Here is a 20,349-nt window from a genome sequence, read left to right as displayed (position 1 = left end):
CCCAAAAATAGATAGGGAATAGGGCAAGGATCCCAAATTTGATAACACTTTGTCCTAAGGGGCCCCATCTCATAAGATTTGCATTGTTAGTTCTGATTTAATATAGAATAACTGTCTATATACTATAGATGGGGTGAGTGGGGGAGTTAAAATAATCAAAACAGTCATCCTTACGCATTCTCTCATCATGCAAATCTCAAGTGAATGCAATAATAGTAAAATTAAACTATTACTCATTTTGCTAAGGACCTCCTGTAACCCCCTCCAGGACTCCTGGCGGTCCCGAACCCCATTTTGGGAACTGCTGATCTAACACCTGCAAAAAACATTCCTAGCTGTCCTAAGAAATTTCAAAATATGATTTCCTGGCAGAACAGAAGAAAGCCAAGAAATTTTGGGATGATCCAAACATGGCACCGTTTACCTAAGAGACAACTCTACTGTAAATAGGACTAACACATAATTAAAGTCAAGTGTTCATGTATAAAAACCCTGGAAGTTTATTTCAACCCAACAACATACACCCATACATATCCCTTGATAAATGCTGCGTTTGAAAAGTCAGGCACTTTGGTCATTTTCCAACATCCCAGTGGAATGCAAAGTCTTTCATAGCTCAGTAGTTCTGCAGTATGTAGGCTCAATCAGGTCCCTGCACTTCCCAGCAGTACACATCAGGGGGCACTGTCTATAACAAATACATCAGCCTACATTCAAATGGAACACCATTCAGCTGATGGCCTTTACTGTTGGTGCTAGAAAATAATAGAGAGCAAATTGCCTTTTCCTTGAAAACATTGACTGTTCCAACATCCTTAAATCCCAAACAATAAAAATGTCTAATTTCGAAGCCAAGGCATTTGAGATTTGTTCCTGAAACAAGAGAGTATTTACAATAGGTTGGACACATAAAAACAATAACAATACATTGTAATACATGTGTGTGTACAACACAATAATACTTCATATTTGCCAAGACAGCAAAATAGATTTTTCTGTATTTTTCCTTTGGCACATTGCATTCCCTGTGTCACGGCTGTAACAGAACAGAACAATACTCAGCATACATTACAGTTAATCCACAGAAAACAAAACTTGCAACAGAAAATATGTGCTAAGTTTTGCCACAGTATTAAAAAATCTGTAACAGTCCATGTCAAATTCCTCTTGGAGAGGCGTCTTGGATGTTGAAAAACTCCAGCAGGTAAGAGGAACTTTGCAAATACAGATCTGTCCATGGTTGTGGCATCTTAACGTAGTTTTTTTGAGAACAGGGTCTCCAGTTCAAGAGTCAAGATGTGAATAGTACACATAGAGTGATATGGTGATAGTCTGGTAGTAAAAAATATTGCCTAATATTTTAAATGGAATTCATTTGCATATTGTACAGATTTACAGATTGCCAAATGCGTAGATGCACATTAGTCTTTGGCTGTAGGGAATAAATCAGAATCTTTATCCGATCAAAACGGTCTCAATGTTTGAGGCAAAGGCACGAGGAAGAGGAGGAATAGTAGGACAATATGGAGGTATGCAGGTTGCAGGTGTGGCAGGAGAAGAACCACATGGCTTTGGGTCAGATCCCAAAGCTCACTGCATGCTGAGTAAGGAACTCAAGGCACAGTTATTGACACATTGAACACCATTAAAGGAGAAATCCACCCTCAGATACTCTTACACTGTACGATCAATCTGTGACTGTTCAACGCATTCCAGGAGTCATTTTGTGATGAAGTTCTGGAATTTACTTTTTTGGTGTACCCACTTTCCCTCAACTGGCCTTGTCTAGTTCTATTTCAGCAAGTGATTTCCTACATGTCCCAGGATGACTTACAGTAACCCCCAGAGAACAGGCATGAACTTGTTGCATTCAGCTGTGAGTTAAATGTGTAGTTGGAGAGAGCAATAGTGATAGCGGAGTGAGAAGCTTTCCGGTTGAGAAAAAGTGAGACTCACACCCCCTAACTCAAAACACAACATGTCTTGTGGCTGCATTGCATTTTGGTCTATTGAGGCTACTGTCAGTGGAGAAATTGGTCTTTCTTCTTCTTCTACAATGGATTTCTCCCTGTATGATGAACGTTGGTACAAAACGGAGAATCTAGAAAGAAGCCCTTTCTTTCTAGAGGGACCTTCTAGGGGATCTGAGGGACTGACACCTAAACCTGACATTTACGGTATCGTTGATGTTTTAGTTGAAAAAGTTTCTGCTGTCAAACTCCATTGTATAGCTGTGCTCGAAATATCTCAACGTGGCGTTACGTCGTCTACGTTTAGCCAGTTACCCACGGGAATTAGAAAAATACACTACAAACAACAAAATGGTCCCAGAAATTGCCAATAGCTGTTTTTAAACAGGTATTGTTTTAGGGTGGATTTTTCCTTTAAAGACATTGTTTAATTGCACGGCGTCGCTACACAATATAGAAGATGCAGCAGTGTAGTCTAGGTCCACATTTTGCATAGTGAACCACAAGCTGTTTGTGATGCTGGTGACTCGTAATCAGGTTCGTTGTTTCCGAGCTGGAACCAAACCTCGCTTATGCCCTTATCCATACCTGAACCCCCTCCAAGACCTGAGCTGGCCATTCCTGTAGTGTCGCCTCTTCTTCTGCTAAACTATCTGGGCCTTGTGGATGAGGGAGGCATGCGGACTGATCACAATGGGGTTCGGGCGGGGTTTGGGCCTCAGCGTGCCATTAGTGTGCTGAAAGCGGATGCTTGGACTGTGCGCTTCAGACACCTGGGAGCTGTTGGTCTCGCTGTCTTGGTCGTCGGGGCGCTCCTGGCTCGCGGGACACATCAGACCCCCCAGACCTTCGTCCTCTTCGTCCTCATCGTCCGTTACCGGCGGGTAGCTGCAGCTCATAGGAGAGTGCTGCTGATTCCTGCTGACGTTCCCCGGCACCGACCCCCCATCACTCGGGATGATGGCGCTGCCGTTGAGTTGCCTCAGAAGCTCGGTGGACTGCACCATTGGGAAGGGAGAGGGGATGAGAGGCGGGTGGAGACGGGTTTCCTGCTGCAGAGGCACAAGGGAGACAAAACTCTTAACTGCATCATCGTCGGGCAAGTATGCCGAGTTTAATAAGCTGGATACTGGGAATTCTTTGGGCTTTGACATGCCCATAGATGCAGGCGCACATGCTCAAACACATACACACTTACCAACGATATGGTGCTGTTTCTCACATATGACTCCACTCTGAGTCGGTTCTCCTCGTCTCTATCCAGAGCGCGCTCTCTTCCCCTCCGCGAGTTGTTGTGCAGGACGGGTCGGCCCAGGTAGTCCAGCCCTCCTCCTCCTCCTCCCCGCCCACCTGAGATGGTAGATCGGCTGTCTCGGCAGCGAGCCTGCTCCTGTCAGCACAGGAACAAACACTGATTAGTACACATTTAGATTGTACTGTATCGAAACCAACTTGAGCTGAGTGAGAGAGCACTGACCCAGTTTTAGATCTTCAATGATTTAAGCTTGTTTTACTGTTGAACTCTGTATAAGAGCATCACATTGCAAAATATCTTAACAAGTAATTTAGCCTGGTATTGAGTCTTCAAATTATACACTTTCCATCATATCATATGGAAAATGTGGACTGGAATTATCTGTTCTAGCACACTATGGTTCAGGTCAGCTTTAATAAATGACACCATGGACAAAGTAAAGCTACTGATGCACTGCGTGCCAGTTCAATCATGAGCACTGTGTCGTACAATAGGGAGGATTGGTTATGCTTGAAGAAATGAACCCACAATGTTCTTGAAGCAAAAGGCCCCAGGAAAGAGGCAAGTAGACAGCCCAAATATGATGTGTATTATTATTATTATTATGTGAGATGCTCTACATTTAGATTAGAAATGAGAAGAGTTGCCTGCCAGCTCAGAACTTAGCCGCTTGGCATCTGGACAGTAAAGCCTCAGTTCCCGGCCCTGGCCCTGCATGCAGAGATAGATAGATTCGTAGACTGACCCCGAGGGAAGACAGGCTGGTCCGCAGGGTTCCCTCCACCCTCAGAGGGAGGTGTTCCTCCGTCTGGAATGGAAACAGAAGGATGGGTGGATTAGCTGTGGGCCTGAAGATGAGAATCCATTAATATCTCGTCATGTACAGGGACGTCAAAAACCCTAAACCCTAAGCTGTGGCAAAGCCCTGCATCTGATGTTATCTGCCACCAAAGCTTCCAAACCCATTTACGTCCACTAAATTTCTGGGAAATAATGTAAGTGGAGCAATGACTGATGACTGACAAGATATTATAATTTGGTCAATGGGATGAATTGTTAGACGTAGGTCACCAAACTATGAGCTTAGTGTGAGTGCTGCCCTTATTTCTGGCAATTTTTGCTAGATCTCCATTATCATGATAAAACTACTAGATCAAATTTGGACTCACTTAGACTAAGGTATATTGAGTGCAATACCTTGCCATTCCCAACAGAGATCCATGGTCATATAGCAGAGTATGTCTTAGTTAGGTAGGTTTAGTATGTCTTAGGTCTGTATCGTCACAGTAGGATTACTAAATAAGGATTAAGTCCCCTTTGCAAGTGTAACTCTATAATGCTGATTAAATGCTGATCTTAGATCTGTGATCAATGGCTTGAAGGTCTCACTCAGGTCATACACAAACTGCACAATGCTGCAGCAGGACAATGCATTCAATGTGAATAGAGCAGTTTAACAGTATTACCGTTCCTCTGGCGTCTGTGCTGACTGAGTTAATTCTTCTGAAGGAAGCTTGTCTTGAGAGAGTGCTTATTTCCTCCCTGGGAACAAATGAGAGATGGATAGAACAAAACGAGAAAGAAATATAAATAGTTAAAGAAAGCAGAGGAATCTATTCAGTTACAATGTGCATATTTTGAACATCCAGTATATACAGTATGCTGCCTGTCTTCATATTCCCATACATATTTTTCATTTGTTTCTTTGCCTCAGTACACTCTACTGCTGTTAATGTGCACATCTTGCATACATGCTGTTATTCTTATTCGTCTGTCTCACACTTTTCATTCTTCTAGTTCTACTTGACACGCTCTAGCGTTGTAACTGTCGGCTGCATTATGTTTAATACCCCTCATTTGCTCCATTCTTATATTCAACGACCCAGTTTCCCCCGCGGGGGATCATTAAAGTTTCATCTCATCTCATTGTATTTTAATTAAACATCATGTCGTCTCAGCGTACTTCTTCACGGTGAGCTCCATCTCCAGCTTCTTGTTCTTGCGCTTGTGGTGACAAGTGACGGTGATGACGATGATGAGCATCAAGATGAGCAGCCCGCCGGCCACGCCCCCCACAATGATCATCAGCAGATTTTCGGACAGTAGATCCGTCTGGCGGGATTCTGCTGGTGAGTGGGAAAGGACGACACATTCGTAAACAGTTTGTCATGCAAGAATGAATAAAGTGTAAGATTCTTTATCGCTGGATGGGATTTGATTGGTGGAAGTGGATGAGGTTATTTCTTCAGGGACTATGATGTGGATATTTGGAAGATAGATAGATAATTATTATAGATTATAGATTAAGTATTTTAGTAGGTAGTTAGGTAGGTGTTTTAGTAGGTAGGTAGATAGGTAGGTAAGTATTTTAGTAGGTAGGTAAGTACTTTATTAGGTAGATAGGTAGGTAGGTAGGTCGGTAGGTAGGTATTTTAGTAGGTAGGTAGATAGGTAGGTAGGTGGGTAGGCAGATAGACAGCAGGGAAGTTGGCAGGTATGTAGGTAGGCACATGCATACATCTATACTTACAGTATGTATTATTAGCATTATTAGCCTATAACAAGTCTCAGTCTCTCGTGTTGACAGTGCTGTCACCTACCTGCCACAGTAACCTTCACCTCTGCCTTCCCCGTCCCGACTTCATTCTTCGTCACACACTGGTAGGTGCCAGCATCTGACGAGCTGAGGGGTCGCCCAAAAGCTAGTGTTCCATTAGGGTGAGGGATCACACCTTCCGGCAACACTCCACCCTTTCTGCAAATGGCACAAATGCAAAACAAATTTACATTTAACTTGTATTGCTATGATGCATGCATTTAGATGTCCACTTATTACAGTAATAAAGGCAGGCTATATTATGTGGTTACATGTTTAATGAGATGAGTTTTTCTGATTTGGGGTACTAATCACTCATTGCTGTGGTGTTTCTGCACTGCACTTCCCAGAGATCACCTGTCAATCAAACAGTGTGGGCGGTAATGTGACGTCTTTTTCCTTCTATTTATTCCAAACAAACTGGAAACGTAAAATTCATCACTCCCTGTGCGCAAGAGGATTTTTCCCAGAAAAGACCTACCAGACACCAGGTGTTTAGAACAGTAAATGTAAAAACTTTCATGAACTGGCTACAGGTTGAATCACTATTGTGTTAGTAGAAGCAAAATGGACATTTTATGCATATGAAAATGTCATGGATTACAACTTCTAATTTTGATGCTTACATTTTATGGTCCAATAATATTCCATAGAAACTGTATGGAACCACCACAGAGTTCCAGAGGCAACTGGTTTGGAAACTCTGATACAACACTATCCTAGGTGTTGCGTCAGCATTTTTGCTTTACGCACATTTGATCAGATGGATTTGAATAGATTTCTGACCCTAATGTCTTTGTTGCCTGTTGCCAGGCACATTTCCAATCCACATTTCCCCCAAACATGCCTGGTGTATCACCACCATTACAGCACCATATGTACTGAAACAAACCTGAGCTTTAATTCAAATGTGGCTATGTTGACCTACAGCTATTCCACAGTGCAGTTTTGGGTTTTTTGAATGAACCCCTATCACCAATAGGAAAGAGGAACCATTGATTTTACATAGCCTATGCAGACACTCTGTGTGATAACATAAAAAAACAAATCCACATTTTCTACTTCCTCTTCCTCCTCCCACCCGCTCCGTCTACCCGTCCCTACAAGTTCCCCTCTGTCCTTTCTGGGGCCGCTCATCCCTTTCTCTTTCCTCTCATCCCCCTCTTCCTCCCTCCTTCGTGTGAAACTGTCTCCTCTGTCTGCTCTCGGCGCAAGCTGCAACATGACACTGTGACACCCGCTATTACTTCACCTGCCGCTTTGCATTGACAAAGCCAACAGGTTTGCCCACTGCCACAGCCGCCGTGCATGCATGTGTGTGTGTGTGTGTGTGTGTGTGTGTGGACGTGAACGGAGTGCATGAGTAAGGAGAGGTTGATTGTAACAAGAGATTTGAGTGCTGACTTAACATGAAAAAGAAGGAGTGGATCTGTGCGTGTGTGCACGCACATGTGTGAGTGTGTATGCTTGCATGCATGGCGTGTGTCTGGTAAGCCTTACTCACAAACACCGTCTTTCTCAAGGTGTGTTCCTGTGACTAATGGCTTAAGATCTGGTGGCAAATAGCAGGTACCTCCTGATCTGGCAATAACAAGTCAAAGGAAAAGGCTCCTCAAACCTCACCAACCATTTTTACTCTTTTACATTTTTCTCTTTAAACTTTATCGGCATGTACAGCCTGAGAGAGTGTGAAGAATTTCCCCTCGGGCCTAACTGTCGCTTCTCATAATTTGATGGGAGCCATTCCTTATCGAAACGCTTTTCACAGCTCTCATTTCTCTGGCCAAACGTTACACCACACCCCGAGAATGCCTTAACGCACCAAAGGAAATGGCTTTGAGTTGACACCAGGTGACTCAAACAGGAGAACCGCAGGAATCTACGTCAAACGCCTCCTGAGGATTTACTGCTGGGCAGTAATGTGGCGCTGGCATAAATGACACACACATGGCATTTGGAATCTGTCAGTTTCCACTGAGGCAGCAAAATCAGAAGGTGACAAAGCGGAGACTTTGTGGCTGAATAAGACATGTGGAACAGAAAAGTTCATGACACACATGAGCTCCACCCCACTATGTTCTTATTGCTTTGGATTACCTTCATAGATTTCTTATTCGAGATCAGACACTGAAGTCTGCAGTAGCACAGTGACATTAAAGATGGGGCGGAAAAAGTACCAAAATAGCCTAGTCAAGTAGAAGATTTGTTACTCTGAAAAAGGTTTACTTAAGTTTGAAGGCAAAAAACTACTTGAGCAAAACTAAAAAGTGGCAGAGGAGTACAAAAGAGAGTAAAAGAGTAAGTACAAGAGTAAGTACAAAAGAGAACAGCGCCGGATGCAACTCTAGAAGGAAAAAAAAGCAACGAAAAAAAAGGAACAAAAAAGCTACTCAATTACACTGACAAGAGTAAATGTAATTAGTTACTTCCATCCTTGAAAATGACCTGAGTGCGACCGCACTGAACATCCCATTTGAAGTCTTCAATTATGACTATTCCTTGTAAAATAAATCACTAACGAAGTTACGAGAACAGCAACAGTGACCTGACACATCAGACAGTTAGTCACCCAGTCATCCAGACAGCCAGAGAGGGAGGCGGGTCCTGTACCTGGTCCAGGTGAAACTCTGTGGTTTGGGGTTTCCTCCACTCACACACCTGAGGGCAGCTGTCTCCAGACCCACGTACCAGTCCTCGTTGAAGCCAGACACCTCTGCATGTGGGGGGACTGGGGGGGTGGGGGGGGGTTGGGGGGGGGGTTACAATACTTTCACTTAATTTGGTTCAGCAAACAGGAGCGAATCAAGATGGCAAGGAGAAAATGTAATAGCTGCTTTTACATTTAAAATTGTGTTTACATGTCAGGCTTTTAGATGTAGCTGTGGTGGACTGCAATAATAAAAACAGTAAGTGAAGCTTTGGAGGTGGAAACACACTGCAAAGAAATCTTCATCTTAACAAGTCATTTAGTCTATTATCGAGTCATAAAATCATAATTTTTTTTAAATAAGTGAAAAAATCTGCCATTGGGGTTAGATAATTTCACTTGTTTCCAATGCAAATCAACTTGTTTCAAGAATTTTGTAGAATCAAGTGTCATTTTCTTGATAGTAGTGCAGTGATCTGCCTTATGCTGACTTGTGACACACACATTAATTTCTAGAAAATTCCTGAAAGAAGTGAAACTGCATTGGAAACAAGTGGAGTTGTCTCACCTCACTGGCAGAATTTTTCTCTTTGTTTAAGAAAAATAACATCTGAAGGCTAAATATGAGACTAGATGACTTGTTGAGATGGACTTTTTTTGCAGTGCACTATAGTCTTTTAGATTTCTGTTTGTTCTGTTTATTTGTGTCCATCTTTGGGTGTGTGTGTGTGTGTATATATTTGTCCAAGTGTTTTATGGACCAAAAGACCAACTTAAGCCTTTACTCACAGTGCACCACCAGGCTGTTTTTGATCCTGCGGGGCCGCTGCAGAGCCGGGTGCCACACCAGACAGTCCAGCTTCTTCCCATTCATGCTCCTCAGCGGGTGCAGGGAGAAGTGGGAGGAGACCGCCCCGCCGTCGGAGGTGCGGTTGTTGGACTGGCCGTTCAGGTCGGTGTCCCAGGAGAGGCGGGGCGGCGGGCGGGCCACGGAGCGGCAGGAGGCGGCCAGGCGGTACGACTGGCCCTCCTGCAGAATCACGGGCTCCAGGGAGGAGATGGGAAACGCTGTGGGAAGATGTCAGGGAGTTGAGAACAATAGCAGTCTGATGTATCATACAATGAACTAATGTAACAGTAAAACACTTATCCAGGCTCTGAAGTTAGTGTCAGCTGTGCCTACAGGCATTAAGAGAACTTTGAACTACTTATGTCATGAATAAAGTGTGCTGATAAGGTCTAACTGCTACTATCAGTAATCAAAATCTTTATTACCACTTACGCAGACAAGTTTGTATTATGTAGTAAAACTGCCAACAGGTCAGTTGGACCCCTCATATTTTAGTCAGTAATATGCTTTATGTATAGAATAAAAACTTATTCATCAAGTCATTGTAAAGCAACATAGAACCCAAATTTCAATGGTTAATCATTATATATGAATCATTTGTGATGTGCTGAAAAACACCTGTAGCAACTGATAATCTAATAACTGCTGGATAATGTAATAACTTGTCAAAATGTAATAAAATGTCTTTCTATATGGATTGATTAATGTAATAAATTCCCAGATAATGGAATAACATCACATTATCACATTAGCCAGCAATTATTACCTTATAAGGGGTGTCGTGTTTTTAACTGATGATGTAATAATAATAGTGGCAACTTAAGTTATTACATTCTTCTTATTCTTATGAGTTATTGCATTATTTCATAGTCCATATTATGGCAATTCTGACAAATGTTAGGAAAAGTCAAAATTCATGAACCAGTAGAATTCAATTGAATCAAGTTATGCAATTTGGACACACAAAAAAGGATGAATATCTCTAATGTTAAGTATGTACTGTCATCGCTAACAGTTTTCATCCTCATAAAACATATCTTCACCAAACTTCACCGAGATAATCTATGGTCATTAAATGGTGGAGCAGTGAGGGAGGGACTCACTCCACACAGTGAGTGACAGCTGCCGTTCAAAGTTGCCGGCGGGGAAGGTGCTGATGTGGCAGGTGTATTTCCCCTCATCGGAAAGCTCCGTGCTCATGATGACCAGCGACGAGTCGGCGGTGGGGTCGCTGCCTCGGAACCGCACCCGGCTCGCCCACAACCCGGACGCTACAGAGAGAGAGAGAGAGAGAGAGAGAGAGAGAGAGAGAGAGGGAGAGAGATAAGTCAAGGAAGTACAAAGCAGACCTCAAGGTTTCTTTTGTCAGTTTAAGTTGCATTCTTGTCTGAAATTACATTTACATTTTGGGCATTTAGCACATAGTCTTATCCAGAATACCTCACAATAAGTACAACAATAGAATAAGCTTCAATTCCTAGATCACCAAACATTACAAGCAACCAAAACTAAGCAGTGCCAAAGGTCAGGGTCGTATTCCTGTGATCACATATACTGCAAATTTGTCAGTGTTAATTTAACTCAGAGAGTGTCAAAATCAACATTGCACTAAGTTCACACCCATCACTTACTCTAACACTCATGATAGTTTTGAACAGCCGCCCCAGAGCCAGATCAGCTCTCTGAGTGGACAAAGAACTCCCCAATCAACACTTGTCACTGAAAAATCAACACTTATTAACAGTTGAAAATTTGTTGAGTGAGGATAATAAATGGAATATAAGTAAAAGAGAGAGATAGAAGGGATTTCTTCTGCTTCTTCTTCTATAATATAGTTTCGATGGAGAGCTTGTGAAATTGCGATGGTCAAGCCATCGCATTTGTGATTCCTACAGCAGAATAAAATGGAGCTAATATTGCAATTCATTTTTCTGCCCCACGATACATATTGTCACATTTTCGTATCGCGATATATTGACTTTCAATATATATCGTCCCATCCCTATTAGAACAACAGTAGGGCTAGACCACAATCCCAACCTACTTGTCTGTCCGTCGGTGTTATGTGCGGCGATGATCTGCTCCTTGGTGCCATCGGGCCTCTCCTTGTACCAGGTGACCTGCACCAGTACATTCTTCTCCTCCTCCGCAGGGTCTAACTGGTAGTGGCAGGGCAGGATGGTCTCCTCCTCAGCCAAGGAGCGCATGGAATGGGAGGGAGGGGGCTCCACGAAGTCTCCCTGTACCAGTGTAACTGCTGTAGGAGAGAGAGAGAGAGAGAGAGAGAGAGAGAGAGAGAGAGATCAGGTGAGTGATCAAGCATGTTTAGTTGGCTGGTTGGATGATGACTAGAAAACCATGATAGTCAGTGATATAGTGGTAAATAAATAGTTGGTGATCATCATGAGGCAAATAACCACCAATATAAACAAAAATCAATTGTACTGTCAGAAATGTATCTTTAATTTACTTTTTTTTTTACCTTAAAAGATCTGTTTGACGCTGCTTACCATAATGTATACTTGGGATTTATGTCATAAAGATTAATGTCAGACTAAAAAGGGTGGTAAAAACAATTCCGCAAATAAAAAGGTGGGTAAACTTAGTTTACCCACTTAGTTTTCACTACTAAGTGAAAGATTCTACATTAAGGATTTTCCCATCCACAGATTCCTCAGAAATTAGCTGCATTGCCATGTTCAAACTAATAATTATTGGGTGGGAGGGTGGCCCAGTGGTTAGAAATGCTATCCAAAAACACTGAATCTCTACCAGCTCCAGACATACTAACAGTACTAACAATTACCATATAAATATTTTGCAGAGGCAAAGATATATTCAGAGAAAATTCTGCAAGGATTAATTGTAAGAAAGTGTTTTTTAAACTTCTGGGTCAGGTCTTGGGTCTGTTTCTGTTGGGTCCCCATATGGCTATAGTCATATCATATTGATATATACTGTATTAATGAGCCTGAGTTACAGAATGTTTTGGTCTTGGATTGAAAAGTTTTAAACCCTGATTTGACAAAATAACAGAGCAGACGGCAAAATGAACAATAGAAAATCCAAACTCCTGTGATTGCAATCCTTTGAGATGAAGGAGCAAAAAGATTCGAGATGAGATCTGAAGGCAAGAGGAGGGGGGGATGGAATTTAAAGAGTACACAGAGAAGAGAAAGAAGACATAAGAGGGAGGAGAGAGAAGACAGTGAGTGAAGATATGTCGCTTAACTAGTTGCTCTAGATACGTTTTCAAAGGCAAACCCACAGAAGGTTACTCCACAGTGTCTGGTCTGGACGGAAGGAGACACTCCACAAGGCCCCAGGAGACACACACACACATACACACACACCTACACACTCACACACACAGTCACTCTGTGTCGTGTGTCTCAGACTGCTACACTGTAACGTAAACCACAATCACCCAAAGCTGACACAAATCTGTCTTCTTCCCTTCTCCTCGTCTCTGTCTGTTTACAGATCGAATTCGCTAATCTGTTTGATGTAGACAAACTGTAATGTGTCATCTTATCTTCTCCTGTCCCCCAGCAGTCTCATGATGTGCACACACACACACATATTGAATAGGCAGTCATGACATTTAAAGCTAAATATGAAAAACAACAAGAGTTAGAACAATAGTGTGGATGTCTGAGTGATATTTCTCTTGGCGCAGTGCTAAAACAAATCGAAATTGAAGTTTTGTGAAAGTTCTGGTCACGCAAAACAAGTTTAGCTCCATGCAACTTCAAACTCTGGACTCTGGACTGATGCAATTCATCATCACGGTTTATTATTTAATTGCTACTCTTGGCTTGGAGCTCATGTTGCTGGTGACTGATATATTTTCAGAGGTGTAGTTTCCTCATGTCGATGAACCTGTTAAGACGGAACAAAAGCAGCTTGCAGGGAAAATGAATTTCAGCAAATGAATTAGTCCAAAGTACTAAATGATATCAGTCCAAACACTACATTAAATCATGAGTAAATAACTGACTTGAAATGGCAAATTCTATCCCCAAAGTGTCTCAGTCTGTGCGTATGGCAGGCCCTTTTATCATTTATTCCTTAAAATGCATGTCAGTACTTACTGTATTTTTTGTTTACTTTTCACTAGTTGCTGTATTGTAATTTAATAGGAACTTGTGACTAATTTGGTTATGATTAATCACCTTTCGGTTTTCACAAGTCACAATTTAATAAATACTGTAGTACTGATTTTATAGTTACTAGTAATTAAATTTTGTCTAGTCACTTTTGTGTCCTTAACTCATGACAAATTCCACTCATATAAGTCATAATTTATAACAAGTCAGAACGATATACCATTGTGACATTTAGATATCTACAACATGACAGGAATCCAGGTAGAGGCTATCTACAATAAAATGTTTGTTAGTAGTTTTTTTTTAATAATCAATAATGCTTATTTTCTTTTTTTTACCAGTCTCTAATCCAATTCTACTAGTTATTATGAATTTGCTACTAGAAAGTATTTCGAGGGCTTGGAGCCAAAGGGGCGTAAGTGCGTTATAGTAGATTTTACAGGAGAGCCAAAACAATTTTTGATCAAACTTGGATCAGCTGCTGTTACCACATACTAAGCACAATATTTTAACTTTTTGTGTTATCAGATTGAGCATTACTATAAAAACAATACTGCTACAGTTTAAGTTGAATTATATTTGTTAACTCTTTTAAAAACGGCAAAAGAGTGAAATACGCCTTTTTGGCACAAACATTGTCCCAATACAGCCATGCAGAATATGGGTGTATGTAAGTAAACAATTGTAAAACACATTCATTTTAATACAAATCTAGCAATTACAATTCAATCAACACTGAAATATAAAACAAGATCAGAATGAATATCTTTATCTTGAAGTAATGCTCAGCAACTTTCACCAAGGCCTTTAAAATTGTAGAGGCTACATGGAACATATCAAATTGATACGTTTTTTCTGTTAAAAACTTTTAATAAACCTTTTTAATAAGCCTCTATAGACATAAGAAACGACTTTTGATTCTAAACTACTACTTTTTTTTTCTTTTGCTAGTATAATACATTTTTGTATGTGTCCCAGGACACATCACTTATTGATGTGTCCTGGGACACATTCAAAGACCTGTAAAACTCCTCATAACACTGAGGGATAACTTCAGCTACCAGCAGTCTTACTATCAGAGCTCCTCTTGACCAGTTCACACTCCTAACATTATAAAATAACATTTTGAATCTATAGTTCTAAGTATTTCATGGGAATATTAACATATTTACATTCATCTAATATTGACCTAGAATATTAATTAGGATTAGCCCTTTTGGCAGCAAACAAAACCCTACTTTTACTGTTACGGCTTTCAGTTTTTGTTTAATTAAAACTTATGGGTCATGATTTCAGTTGTGTCCTTTTGGCACTGAAAAGATCTCACTGAGACATTTCAATTGATATATAATACTCATATTCACCCAAAATCGCACTTACTTTGGCTCCAAGCCGTCGATTTATTAAAGCCTAGTTGCTATTCCAGTTTTCATGAGTGAATGTTCCAGAGTTAGCCGTTGCTACTGAGTATAGGGACGAGTAGTTTTTCCAATGACTACTTGATATTCCATGTGACTATCAACATTTTCAGTCAGACTAGTAAAACCTACAATTGTATGATCGACATCTAGTTTTGACTCATCAATTGACAAGTGCAGTCACAAATTGATATGTGCAGTAGTAACAAAAACGTGAAAAACTAGAAATGATTAAAAAAAAGCACTAGAATTTAATGCATTAAGCCTAGAAAAACATAAAAATGACTAAACCAAAATAGTCACTAGTACCTATCAAATTACAGTAGAAGTAGTGTTTACTATATAGTAACTAACACTTATCAATACACAGGATAAGGTGTTACTATCCCTTGTGCCATAATCAAAAAGGTGAGCATTCATATAGAGGCCCAGGTTTAACAGGATGACATACTACCATGCAAATGAGTACCATAGAAAACATCAGGCTACACCGTCATAAAGCCGCAGCACCATAAGACAGGCAACAACATTCACCAGCTGCCTACCCTATAGCTTTCAGGGTGAGTGAGTGTGCGGAAGTCATTGTGGTTATCAAGTGGGCACCCTCCATCACAGTTTCATATTAGGCCCAACACCTCAAGAAGACTCAACAGTTCCACTTCCCTCTTTATCCACACACTACAGACTCAACCCTGCTGCCCCACTGCTACCACTTTGTTTTTAGTAATAGGCCTACTCCCTTCTTCTCTAGCATCTACACTGTGCTGGTTGAGTCTCTACCTGTACACACTCCTACCTTCGCCACCCCTAATAAATGCATTTGGTAGGCATGCTACACTTGCCTACCAAACACACTCAGGCCCAGTTTATGTGGGCTCTAAGTATTAATACCAAACGTTAACACATGGCTAACCTAGTATTTTTTTCTAAACACTTAGCTTGTGGACTCTAGGTATTACTACCAAACTGTTAACACAAGTCTAAGTGGGCTCTATTACTAACACAAGGCTAAGTAGTACCTTTTCTAAACACTTGGTCCTGTTTATATGGGCTCTAAGTATTACTACCACACTATGCTAACACTACCAAACTAATGCTAACACAAGGCTAAGTGCTAACCTAGTACATTTTCTAAACAATTAGCTTATGTGGACTCTAGGTATTACTACCAAACTAAGCTAAGATAGTACTTTTTCTAAACACTTACGCTGCATTTATGTGAGCTCTAAGTAATACTACCAAATGCTAACACAAGGCTAAGCTAGTACTTTTTCTAAACACTTAAGTCGCGTTTATATGGGCTGGGCTCTAGTATTACTGTACTGGTGGCTAATTATTAGTTACTATCGCATTTTAGGGAATAAATGATAAAAGGCTCTCCCATAAGGTTAGGCTACATGTCATTAATAATTAACATATAGGCTAGCATAAATTCATACTTTTCTCTGTACTGACATGTCACTGTCAAACCGTTCATGCTCAAACTCTAGTTCTGACAGGTTGTCTACCATCCATAGTGACACCCAAGATCAAGATCATCATTAGTGAGGAGCTCTCAGAGGCTCATTTTGTACCTGATGTGGGAAAAGCTGTTCAGATATGTCAGCAGGTAGGATGTGATTCATGCACTTACCATCACACCTTATGAGTGTACTCTTCAGACAGGTGTGTTTTTCCATGTGAGGTGTGTGTGTGTGTGTGTGTACCTGAATGTGTGTGTGTGTTTGTCACCCTGAGGTTTAAGCCTCCCGTGGAATCTGCCTGTACCACATTATTGGAATAACGCTCCGCCTGTGAGACAGCATCCTGCTTTTATGTATAGGATTGATTGACTGCATCTTATCCCACACTGCTCTGTCTCTGACATAGTGTACATGTATATGCATGTAAAGCTCACTGACTTCCCTTAATGAATTGACTGCCTGGCTAATACACTGTCTATTGTATTAACACACATTGTATAAGATATAGGCTAGTGCAATAGACAGACATTAAACACATACATGCATACACATCATATTAGATTCATCACACACACATGCTTACACACACATTTAAGACACAAACACACAGCCTACCTCTTTCACACTCCCACACACACTACACACACTAGGAGGGTCCATGCAGTCACTCTGAATCACAGACAGGAGGCCGGGAAATTGATCAACAGTAACCTGTTTTTCCAGAAATATCAGACAGCAGCACCACAAGTGTTTTCTGTTTCAGCTCTGTTCCAGCTAAGACTTATCCTTGAGAAAAGTTGGCCACCGGCCCAGGGCATGCAAAGCTTATGAATATGCACGGGATAGGCCAACTACAGTAAATATGAAAGCTATGTAACAATCAAAGAAGCCAGAAAAAGTCACCTCTGTGCATGTCATCGCTTGCCTTCATTTTTGCACCTGTTTCGCATTCATTTCCCATTCAAACTTTGCCAGAACCAAGAAAGAAATTCAAATCATTTGCTAAAATTCAAATTCAAAAATGAACCATAGCAATCCTAATAGCCTATAGGATATATACTTTCCTATAGAAATGTTTAGTGACACAATAGAAGATAATAATACCCTAAATACGATAAGGTCACTATAAACTTATTATTGCTTACCAGACACACTATAATAGAATAAGAATATTATGGAAATACTATAGGAATATTATAGAAATATTATAGAAATATTATAGGAGATAAGTATGATAGGTCATTATGATAGGTCATTATGAACTCTAACGATAGACACTCTAAAAGTCCCTGTAGGAATATTATAGGAATACTATAGGAATATTATAGAAATATTATAGAAATATTATAGAAATATTATAGGAGATAAGTACGATAAGTACTAACTCCTACCATAGACACCCTAAAAGTCCCTGCAGGAATATTATAGAAATATTATAGTGATACCATAGGAGATAAACAAGATTTAAGTATTATAGGTCACTATAAACTCACTATTGAGTACCATAGATGCCCTAAAAGTTCCTGTAGGAATACTATAGGATTACTATAGGAATATTATGAGAATATTAAAGTGATATCATAGGAGATAAACAAGTATTATAGGTCACTATAATCTCACTTTTGAGCACCATAGACGCTTAAAGTCCCTGTAGGAACATTATAGGAATACTATAGGAATATTATAATGATACCATAGGAGATAAACAATACCATAAAGTACGATAAGATCACTATAAACTCACTATGAAGTACCGCAAACACACTGCAAGTCCCTATAGGAAAATGACAGGGATTTTCGGTTAGGGTAATGCTATCAATTATGGCATGAATCCATTTAAAGCCTCCTTACCAAAGATCCAGAGGACTAAGAGACACAGAGAGAGTGTGTTCAGCAGAGATGTCATTATCCCCGGGAGAGAGAGAGTCAACTGCGCACAAGTCGGGACGATTTCACCGCTGGAATAAAGGTCATCAGGCCGAGGAACAGTCGAGGCAATGGTATCCTGGTACAAAGGCCGATTAAACACAAGTTAATCTAAAGAAAAGCATGAAACACTGAGGCGGACTCATGCCTCGTCTGGCCGGATCATCCTTGGAAGTTTTTGGGGGACCAAATCCGTTCCAAGGCAAGAATAACAAAACAAAAAAAGATTTACAGCTGTAAAAAGAAAAAGAAAAAAACTCAGTCCTTGTAATAAGTTTAAATCCTTTGGGTTTGTCTCTTGTTGTTTTGTCAGTGTGTGTCAAGAACACGCCATGGTGTTTGCCCTGGAGAAAAAAAGGCGCAGCTTTACCTGTTTGGGATACACCTGTCGCAATTGCTCTCTCTCTCTCTCTCTCTCTCTCTCTCTCTCTCTCTCTCTCTCTCTCTCTCTCTTACTCACTCACACACACACACACACACACACACGCACACACACCTCAAAAGTCACCTTTCCGGTTTGGTTAAAAGCAACATGACAGTTATTTTCTCTGTCTTTACATGCTCTGGCTCACAGGAGAGGCAGGTGAAAAAACAGGCATGGAGATCTAGTTTTGACAGTCTGCAAGTAAAGCAGGATCATAAGTATTATGGCTTATAATAGAAGGAATATCCAGGCTGATGCCAAAACATAAAGGCTTCATCCACCCACAGGAAAAAATACATGAATCCTATAATACATTTTCCTATAATACCACAGCAAAAACTTCAAAATCTAATAATATCCCAAATGAATAGTAGGTATGACACAAGAGGAGATTAAAAAAACACCATAAGTACAATAAGACTTAAAATCACTATTGAGTGCCACAGACACACTATAAATGCCTTTAGGTTTATTATAGGAATATTATAGTGTTTTTTTCAGATGACTAATGCTTAAAACTTTAATCAGCAGTGTAATCCACTGGAATACAACTCCAAAATACATACAATAAGCACATAATGAACAATGAACAGTTTATTCCAATAGTGTTATCATCATCTACAACGATTATCAGCCTTTTTGTAAATGTGTAGAACTAGTCTCTAGAAGCTCACAATCTAAATGCCTATTCCCTTCTAAATTTCCCTTAAGTAGGCTAATTGCCTCTTTTATTAAATCTGTATAACAGTTGCTGTCTTTTACAGTAACTGTAATAGATTATAGTCTGACTTTTTTCCAGTAATAATCACATTACTGGAACCCCTTTACATGATAGGCTACATGTTAAAATGTTAATTATCAGTCTGAACACCAAGATAGAGCTAAATGTATGATAAACAGATTTTCAGGCTGACATAAACCTTCATTACCTAAATTCATAGTATATACTGTATAAGTAAATTGTATCAAACTGATGTAAAATGAGGATAGGGTTGCATGAATTCATGTTTTTCTTAAAATTTAAGCAATTTATATTGATGGTTGTTTGCCTTATGATAACTGGAGGTTTATCTATCTTTTTATACCACTACATGATGAAGATATACAAAGTCATTAAATAAGGAAATGTAACATTTAATAGGGCTTGTACATGTGAATAGGTGCAGGTTCTTTAGATCCTAGGTGGCTGTTTACATCCGACTCCCATGCACTCACCACAATGTGTCTCACCTGATGAGAACACAGATAGGTTATTAGTATCAGTGAGGAAGCCACAAGAGCCAGGCTGTGTGCAGAGTACTGCTCTGTCTCCTCTGACTGGCTCACAGCTTGGGTGTTTTGTTTTTTTTTCTGAAGAGTTCACACAGGTTGGAAAAAAAAAACCTTCACAAGAATCCTTTGTTTATTTCTTTAAAGTTCTCTCTGCTAGGAGAGAGAAGTGTGTGTGTGTGTGTGTGTAGCACCAAAACGACTCCATCATTGCCATCCTGTGGTTTGTATATAACACTACATATGAACCTGAACTTAAAGGTGCTCCCTGCTGCATTTTTAAACATCCATCTGTCATTGTCAAATTAATTGTGATACCTTGCCTTGGTATAATTACCATAAACAAATGAGACCATGGTGAAGACTCTATCTAGTGTTTCTCAAACTGAAGACCACATTTCCTATAAACCCTGTTGCTTCCT

General features: G+C 40.3%; 1 protein-coding gene across 3 annotated transcripts; it reads right to left on the bottom strand.

Moving 5' to 3' along the window:
* Positions 1 to 476: 476 nt before the first annotated feature.
* Positions 477 to 18,627, bottom strand: nectin4a (nectin cell adhesion molecule 4a). 3 transcript variants are annotated; one of them, XM_071925005.2, is made up of 11 exons: positions 18,160 to 18,627; positions 11,363 to 11,575; positions 10,422 to 10,589; positions 9,258 to 9,536; positions 8,432 to 8,549; positions 5,826 to 5,980; positions 5,189 to 5,351; positions 4,692 to 4,767; positions 3,971 to 4,033; positions 3,169 to 3,360; positions 477 to 3,022 (listed from the first exon to the last, which is right to left on the bottom strand). In XM_071925005.2, the coding sequence occupies exons 1-11, from the start codon at positions 18,212 to 18,214 to the stop codon at positions 2,615 to 2,617; spliced, it is 1,890 nt and encodes a 629-aa protein (XP_071781106.2). In that variant the 5' UTR covers positions 18,215 to 18,627; the 3' UTR covers positions 477 to 2,614. The 3 variants fall into 3 exon arrangements, with proteins under 3 accessions (XP_071781106.2, XP_078147964.1, XP_078147965.1); XM_078291838.1 differs by having other exon boundaries at positions 5,189 to 5,348; XM_078291839.1 differs by having other exon boundaries at positions 11,363 to 11,572.
* Between the last annotated feature and the right edge of the window lie 1,722 nt (positions 18,628 to 20,349).

Source organism: Centroberyx gerrardi, chromosome 23, assembly GCF_048128805.1.
Source record: "Centroberyx gerrardi isolate f3 chromosome 23, fCenGer3.hap1.cur.20231027, whole genome shotgun sequence".
Taxonomy (NCBI): Eukaryota; Metazoa; Chordata; class Actinopteri; order Beryciformes; family Berycidae; genus Centroberyx; species Centroberyx gerrardi.
The sequence above is the reverse complement of the archived record's forward strand: the minus strand, read 5'-3'. Positions and strand labels throughout refer to the sequence as shown.